This window comes from Molothrus ater, chromosome 5, assembly GCF_012460135.2.
Source record: "Molothrus ater isolate BHLD 08-10-18 breed brown headed cowbird chromosome 5, BPBGC_Mater_1.1, whole genome shotgun sequence".
Taxonomy (NCBI): domain Eukaryota; kingdom Metazoa; phylum Chordata; class Aves; order Passeriformes; family Icteridae; genus Molothrus; species Molothrus ater.
Genome location: NC_050482.2, coordinates 2566452 through 2575396, shown reverse-complemented (window position 1 = coordinate 2575396; position 8945 = coordinate 2566452). Strand labels below are relative to the sequence as shown.

At 45.0% G+C, this 8945-nt stretch overlaps 1 protein-coding gene across 2 annotated transcripts in view; it reads right to left on the bottom strand.

Annotated features, from left to right (window-relative positions):
- Positions 1-260: 260 nt before the first annotated feature.
- Positions 261-8945, bottom strand: part of CHCHD3 (coiled-coil-helix-coiled-coil-helix domain containing 3) — a 144785-nt gene continuing 136100 nt past the window's right edge. For both annotated transcript variants that reach the window (XM_036401498.2, XM_036401499.2), the window contains 2 exons: positions 6005-6140; positions 261-954 (listed from right to left, as the gene is read on the bottom strand). In XM_036401498.2, the coding sequence (XP_036257391.1) occupies positions 928-954; positions 6005-6140 (163 nt within the window). In that variant the 3' untranslated portion in view covers positions 261-927. The remainder of the gene's footprint in view (positions 955-6004; positions 6141-8945) is intronic.

The window sequence follows — 8945 nt, the reverse complement described above, 5'->3', positions numbered from 1 at the left end:
CTCCATTCACAAGCATCTCCCAAGGAGGGAAGTGCTGCTGGATAAATCACAACACTCCCATCACGTGGGATCCTTTTAGGTGGCTGTGATGGAAAACAGCTCAATCCAAGCCCCCTTCCTGACACCAGGGCTGGTTGTGCATGAAAGTCTGTGCTTGAAAAGCTTCAGCAACAACATCTGCTGGGAAAGCGTGATTGACACAGCAGAGGGAACACCATCCACCCCCGAGGAGTGGGAAGGGAGACAGACTGCAGCATCAATCTTGTGCATAAAATAGATTTATTGTTGGTACAGAGCGAGGCATTCTCGTCAGCACTTGATACGAGCGAGGAGCACAACAGAACCATCCCATGGGAACAAAGGCCATGGAGCACCCAAAGTGTTGGGTCACAAACATCATTCCAGCAGAAGGCCTGCAGAGAGAGACTTCATCAAGCCAGGCCATTTGGGAAATAAGTTAAAGCACAATTTGCAATTCTGCACTGTGAGGAGAACTCTGACAGCGGGACCAGGGGCTGCTCCGAGGAACGGCCGCGTCCCTCCCGGCGCTGCAAGGGTTACACCCCTGCCTCGGACAGAGAGATGTTTCTGAGGAGATCCTCCAGTGAAATAGCAGCATTTGAAGGATATTTCCCCTCTCTGAGGTCAGAGAAAGGCTCTTTTCTTTCTCTGCCTTCAATCAGCAATAAGTGGGCTTTGATACGGCCTCGGACGGGCGAGCTCTGATGGAAGGAGATCCAGGCCAGGCTTCCCGAGCGCTCCTGCTGATTGAGCCCTGAGCATGCTGCCCTTCAAATGGCTCTTCCACTTCTTCTCTTTATTGGGCTGCCCTGCAAATGGGCTGCTGGGTCGTTCTTGGGGAGGAAAAAAAAAAAGCTCTTCTGCTGAAATTAGTTGATGGTCTTGTGCTTGATTCGGACAATGCCTTTATCCTCCTCTCCCAAGCATTCTCTGCTGCAAAAACCATCAGAGGGGAGGGGAGAGACAGGGAGAAACACACATTTCAGTAACTCCAAGTTATTCTGAAGTTTGGCTACAATTCCCCCCTAGAAACTTCATTTTTTAAAGTAAAAATGCAGAGCAAAAACATTGTTGATAAACACATCATGCCAGAGACAAGTCCCAGAAGCAGAGTGAAGCAGTTTGAGCACTCAACAAGGCAGTGGTTTGGAGGCCTGAAGTGTCTCACTAATGATCCATTTTCATCTCCCCTCATGCTATCATGGCTTTAGTGCTGTGGCTATTAAAGGAAATTAAAACACCTGACCTTAGAGTAAGAAAAATCCCATTCCCAGCAATTAAACTCTTGAGGAAAAATATCCTGGAAACATCCAACACTGAGTATCCCTCACCTGGCTCCTTCCTGGGTGCTGAGTCAGAATCAAACCCCAACAGTCTGAACATGTTGCACTCAGTGTGGGCTTCATTACAGAACCACAGAGCATGGAATGGTTTGGCTTGGAAAGGACCTTAAAAATAATTTAATTCTTTTCAATAGACCAGGTTTCCTGTCCCTGGAAATGTTCCAGGCCAGGTTGCACAGGGCTTGGAGCACCCTGGGATAGTGGGAGGTGTCCCTGCCCATGGCAGGGTTTGGAATGAGATGATCTTTAAGGCCCCTTCCAACCCAAACCCTTTTTCTTGCCACAAAACCCATCAAATGAGTAAGGACTAATTATAAGTCTCTCCTTGCAAGAAATGGCAAGAAGAGATTTGATAATTCTGAGGCTTTATGTCAGGAACAAGCCCAAATTGAAACCTTGAAATCCTCCAAACAGCTGATTCGAGTGTCTGAGCAACACTACACACCCTGGAAGTCTGGACTGCATTGTCACAGTCATGGAAATTAGGGAAAATTAACAACAAAGGGAATTAAAACCAAGTCAGGTTTGGCTTCAACCAAATTCTCATATTATTCCTAAAAAGTCCAGTAAACTGTGCTATTCCACCCAGCTCCTGCAAGGGTTAAGAGCTGCACTCAGACTGGATTTTGTGAAAAATGTCTTTCCCAAAAGGATTGTCCAGCCTGGCCCAGCTGCCCAGGGAGCAGGGGTGGAGTCCCCCTTCCTGGAGGGATTTAAAGCCCTTTAAAATGTGGATGTGGCACTTGGGGACATGGTCAGTGGTGGCCTTGGCAGTGCTGGGAATGCTTGGATTCCATGATCCTGGAGGTATTTTCCAACCTTAACAATTCTGACTTTAAAATTCTCCAAGGCATCCACACAAAGAGGTGGTGCCTGTCCTTGTGCCCACAAAATCTTCCACCAGCATCCAAAGAGGAGAAAAAGAGGCTGGAGGAATAAAAGGAGTTCAGTTTTGAGCTCCTTGGGTGCATCTGCAAACAAAAATCTGGGGAAGTTTCATCTGTTACCAAAACCTCCAATCCATGGCACCCCCATGGAGATTTCTGGAAAGCTCTACCTGGAAAATTCCTTTTTGCACAGGAGTTACAGACTCACCCCAAGCCATCTCTGAGCTGAATATTAACTTTATGTTGATTTAACACTGCACAAGTTAACAGAGGAAATTCCCAAGGGATCTGAGAAAAATTGGTCTACTTTTGTTTAGTGTCCAAAGGACAGAAAATGCAGATATTTGTTCATCACATCCAGATTTCTGCCCACAAAATTTCACCTTCAGACAAACAGGGGTGTTCCAAGCTTTGCTTTGGCTTTATCTACATTTTGGGGTTTTTAGTGTTTTTCTTGTCTTTTTAAATTAATGCATTTAAAATATTTCCTTTTTTTTTTTTTCTTAACCTAAGCCCATGGAAGGAAGCTGGTCCCTTTTTAAATTAATGCATTTTTTTGCTTGCCTTTTAAAATTAGTGCATTTAATTTATTATTTTTTTTACATAACCCCAGGGAGGGAAGCTGGTCCACAATAAACTTCCTTCAATGAGGGCAGTGCTAAATGATGAGGTCTTTTTGCTTCATTTCAATTCAGTGTTTCCAGATCCACAAATTCCATCTATTTTTCTCTTAGACTGGAAATTGGTATCAAAATACTGGAAGATGAGGCTAAAATCCTGGTTTTATTCTATTTAGGATGCATAATTAAGGACCCACTTGATCCAACAAATGAAAATAGTGGTTACACTATTTATTTACACTTTATCCAAGGCTAAAGGATAACATTCTGTAGCCAGGCTGCCAGGCACCAGCAGCTGCTGGTGTTGTTATTTTAAGTACTCTTAAACCTCACCTGCCTGCAGAGGCCTGGATCCTTCTGGAATTCAATGGTTTAACAGGAAATTATTGCACAGATTTCTTAAACCGTGGACTAGTTGTGTTTTTATGTAAGAATCAGAACTTCTTGTAACCCAGGAGGGGGAAAAATTGAGAAAAACACCCCTAAAATGTGTATTTTAACAGTTAAAAGTCCATATCCATGGCTGGAAAACCAGGAGAAAGGATTAAAAAGCCATGGATGGTCTGGCTGGAGTTACTTCAGCATAAATAAATGCCAGACACAATCCAAATATCTTCCCCTTAATGGCTCCATTAGGTTAAGTTTTCCTCTCCATTACTGGCATTATCATTATAATAACATGCAAACATTAATAACAGAGTTTAATTTATCTCCCCAGCTTCTCATGACTTTGGGAAGAGATTTCAAGGCAAGATACACCAACGTGTCAAACCCCTCTGAATTAACAACTCTCTGGGCTTTTCTAAAGAGGGGAGAAAAGGACAGATAGAGACATGAGATTACAGACAGCATGAGAAATAAGGAGCACACAGAAGAGAGGGGGAGATAATTATAAGCAAGATAGGGAAGAAAGAGGAGTCAATAAATTCAATTTATGAAAAGCACAGAGTGTGCTCAGCCCGAGCACAAGTGCCCAGACTCACCGCCAGGAAATCGGATTAGTTCACTTATTTGCTTTTCAATATCTTGCTCTATTCCCTCTAGCAAATTTTCTTCTTCCTTTGTTTCTTGTAGCCAGTGTCAGTTAACTTTTTCATTTCTGAATCTGCCATTTATCCCCCTCCTCTGGCTCCCAACCAGGCACACAGAGAAGGTAATTTTGAAGTGATTTTATAGCGGCGTTTAAGAATTATTTCAAAGGAACTGTCTGGACATGTGGGCAAACAGTGAGTAAAAATAATTACAATTACAGCTGCAGCACGTGGAGGATGGGCTGGAGTTCATTATGAAAAACAATTGCTCCTGCTTGCAAATATTTCCATCATAAAAGGCTTCTCCTTCTCTGTTATCATGAGAGAAGCCTCTCTGAATTCTCATCTTGAAGCATATGTGAAACAGAATAAGAAACATTTAGGAAACACTTTTAACTACTTGACAGGCTTGGATAAAGATCTTCAACAAAAAAAAAGGTGTTTAAAAGGGTTCAAAAACCTAATGCTCATATTTATGCAATTTGCTTTTCCTGCACCTTCTGAACATGAATTAATTCATCCTCATCAGAGTCTTCCAAAGAAATTCCTATCAGATACAAAGTCGACTTAGAGCTTAAACATGTCTAAGTAATTAATCCATTTTTTTTCTGGTTACTTTAAACAAATAATTAAAAAAAATATACATGCAGTAAATTAGTGCTGCAGATGCTGCAGGGCCATGGGGAAATCCACTAGAGAACAAACCAAAACAGGGCTACAAGTGACAGAACAAGAGGAAACAGCCTCAAGCTGCACCAGGGGAGGCTGAGGTTGGATATTGTGGAAGATTTCTTCACTCAAAGGCTTGTGCAGCCAGGGCAGGGCTGGAGTCCCCATTCCTGGGGGGATTTCAAAGCCATGTGGTTGTGGCACTTGGGGACAGGGTCAGTGGTGGCCTTGGCTGTGCAGGACTGGATGGGCTAAAGATTCTTAATGATTCTGTGATTCTCATGTTGGTGCATTCCAAAATGAGCAGCAGGAGAAATCATGGAATTCACAGAAGGGTTTGGGTGGGAAGGGACCTTAAAGCCCACCCAGAGCCACCCCAGCCATGGCAGGGACACCTCCCACCGTCCCAGGGTGCTCCAAGCTGGCCTTGGATACGTCCAGGGATGGCACAACAAATACCAATAAAGGATATATTAAAATAAGTGAATTGGAAGGGACAGGGAGCTCTCAGTGACTGAGGCACAACGAGGAGTGTTAATTCCAGCAGATCTTTTGGAATACCAGCTCGAGGCTGCAGCATTTGAAAGCAAAAGGTCACGGAGAAGGATCAGAGGCAAAGTCTCAGGGATTTTGTGCCCAGGCAGAGTTAAGCCCAGGCAAGGTGATTACCATGATCAAACACCAGCTGTACTCACCAGGTCTCTGCTATCACAAAAAGATGGGTGTGCTCACGTGCTCAAATATTAACTCACAGATTTGGGCAGAAATAAAGATCAACAGACTGATTGAAGCACATTTTACACATCCTGCATGTGGGCTGTGAGCACATTTCCTGGTTTGTTTAAGAACACAATTGAGGTCAATGCATGCATTTCTGCATTTGAAAGATGCAAGCTGATGAATAAAAGAGTAAAACTGAGAAATTGTAGCTCCTTTTAATTTAATGATTTGTGTATTACTGTCATTTTCCTTCATGCTGCACTAATAAAGCATAAAGATTTTAATTGGCAGTGGCATCCATACCCTACAAAACTGGAGGAGAGGAGGGCAAGAGCAGGTAAAGGGCAATTTTAGAGTCTTGCATAACACAAGACAGAAGAAATCAAGAATTCCAAGTGGTCACTGATGTAGTTTGAGGCATCCATGAGTTTCTCAAATTTATGGCAAAGACTACCAGGTATTTTAATCCCCTTGTTTTACTGCTAAAACTGTAGATAACAGGAAACATCTGCCAACAGCAAGAGCTGCTACACTAAACAACATCTTCCCAGGGGAAGAGATGGAAACCTGAGCATTTAAATCAACTCTGAGTGGTCTCCACAGAGCTCTGGGAATGCACACACTGGGAAATGCTTAGGCACAGAGGAAGGACTAATTAGAAATGCCTCTGCTCATCATTCCATCATTTTTCAGTGAGAATAGGCCCAGCTCACCTGTTTGGCATGATTGACACAGTGCAGGTACTGGCTGGCCAGGGCAGAGCAGCTCAGGGTCTCCTGGGCATGTTCCCGGTAGCACTGGAGGATTTTATCCTGCAGCTCCCCACAGATGGGATGGGACTCGTATCTCCTGTGGGAACAGACAACAGCTTCAGGGTTTCCTTCTAAAAACATCTCAGGAGAGACAAAAAAACTTGCATTATTTTATTATTATTATTGTTATTCTTATCATTATTGAATCAGTTTGGGTGGGAAGGTACAAAGCACATCCAGTTCAACCCCCTGCCCTGGTCAGGGACACCTTCCAGGGTGCTCCAAGCCCTGTCCAACCTGGCCTTGGACACTTCCAGAGGAAAGAATTCATCCCTGTGAGGGTGGTGAGGTTCAGGCACTGACTGCTCAGGGCTGCCCTGTTGCCTCAGGGTTTGGCTTTTATATTTTTCCCATTCTGTGCTGCTTTAGTGTGTGAGTCTGAGCTTCATATTATGGGATGGTGAGCTCTGTGCACAGAGCAGGGACACAAAACAATTCCTGCTCCAGCTGGGCACCAAGGACAAATGACCCAAATCTCAGCCCAGGAGCACAAACCCCGTGGGCTGGAGAGAGAAAAACAAGCAGGGTGGGACTGCAGGGGCTGAAGCTGGAATGGGACAATGAACTGCAAGATGCAAATGGAGCAGAACTGATCCCAGGGAGAGACCCCGGGAGCGCTGGTGCATTTTGGGGCCATTTTGGTTCATCTTGGGTGCGGCCCTGGCTGGGCTCTGGTGCTGCCCAAGGTGCATCCATGGAGGAGATCCTTGGAATGAATCCCTGCTTTATTCTGGAACTCTGCCCAGCCTCTGCTCCAGCTCAGCCTTCTCAAGGCATCACCCCCATCCCTGGAAGTGTCCAAGTCTGGGTTGGACAGGGCTTGGAACACCCTGGGATAGTTGAAGCTGTTCCTGCCCATGGAAATGGAGTTGGAACTGGGTGATCCTCAAGATCCCTCCCAACCCAACCCACTCTGTGATTCTGATTCTCATTTTGCTGATTGGCCAAGGCAGATTTCCTCCATCAGGGGAATGAAACACGAAGCACAAACGCTGCTCCTCCGGGGAATTGATTTCTTGACAATCACTGAAGACGTGGTGCTAAAATAAAGAGACTGTTAAGTCACCTTGATTTTACAGCATGTACCTATATAAAACATCTCTTCCTCCTTTCATTCATTATCTGAATCTGTGAAATCTAAACCAGAATTTAAATGCAGTCCCAGGTGCTTCCACACTTTATGATCTCCAAGTTCAAACTTCTGCAGACTCTTACAGGGGAGGATTTTCCCTTAATCCCCCCTGTGCTGAGATCAGCACGTGCTTCAAAGGCATGTCAGGCATCAAAATGTGCAACCACAAACTGCTGCACATGGAGGGAGGATGGCAAGGTCTGCACTGGGACAGGGAACACAGAAACAGCAGGGATGTTCTCTGTAGACATCTCCCAGCAGTGATGATTTAGGTCCAGCTAAACCAGAGCTCCATTAAAATGCCCAAACTCCTGGTGTGAATTGATAAATCAATACAAGAGAGCCTGAATTAACTAAAAATACCCACAGTAAACCTTGCTGTGCCTTTATTCACAAGTGATTTTAAAATGAATTCTTATACACAGGTGAAGAGAGAAAGGAATGGCTGCTCTAGCACGGCTGCATAAATTCTGTCAATGTAAATAAAGCCATTTCAATGGGGGAACTCTCTAAGCCATGATAAAGAGCTTTTAAATTGTGGGGTTTTCCCCAGAGTCACACCATCAGTGACCAAAATTCCTTATTTGAATGTTCCAAAGGATTCTGTACATTGCCAACCATATGGGAGCCCTGTGAGCCACATCATCTCCTGCCCCTCAGTGATTTGTTTTCACACTCTGACTTTTTACCCCCATTCAGGGGGGATTTTTGTAAACCTGCTCTCAGCTCTGTCCTTGTGAGAACAAAGCCACTTCCTCCAAGCCAGCCAGGTCCATTTCCTGGATTAATCTGAAGGTGAGCACTGTCTGTGTATTGATCAGCTGTGCTTGTTCCACTCCCCTAATGCTCTGTTGGCACTTTTGGGAAAGCGCTAAATGAAATTACTGCCTGGCATTAGAGGGCCATAAACCACAGGCTGCAGGATCTCCTGTTGGGAAAGGAGGTTCCATTGTGCATTATGGGAACCCCTCTGAAGGGTTTCCCATTGATTTCTGGACTCACTCATAGATGGATGGTCAGAAACAACAGCAAGGAAATTCCTCCAAAGGGGAATGCAATATCTCCCTAACAGAGAACATCCTGAAGCTGCTATGATTACATCATTTAATACTTAAATGGGATATTGGGAAGGAATTCCTGGCTGGGGTGGAATTGCCAGAGCAGCTGTGGCTGCCCCTGGATCCCTGGCAGTGTCCAAGGCCAGGCTTGGAGCACCCTGGGATAGTGGAGGGTGTCCCTGCCATGGCAGAGGATGGATTTGGATGGGCTTTAAGGTCCCTTCCAACCCAAATCATTCAGTGGTCCCATGAATAAAGGTCATTTTACAGAAGTACTTTAGGGTCTGGGGGGTTTGACTGAGAAAAAAAGCTCATAAGAAAAGGTCAATAGTACAAAGTCAGCAATTATGTGGAATCTATTGGGAAAATGTGGAGGTTTTAAATGCCTGAGTGGATAAAGCAACCTGGTCTGGTGCCAGGCAGGGCCAGGAGATCTCAGAGCAGGAGGTGCTGAACTATCCCATGCCCTGAGAGAGATCTGTATTCTGGGACATGCAGCAGGAAAAGTGTCACCAGAGTATCACAGAATGAGTTGGGTTGGAAGGGACCTGAAAGCCCACCCAGTGCCACCCCTGCCTTGGGCAGGGACACCTCCCACTGTCCCAGGCTGCTCCAGCCCCAATGTCCAACCCTGGACACCCCAGGGATCCAG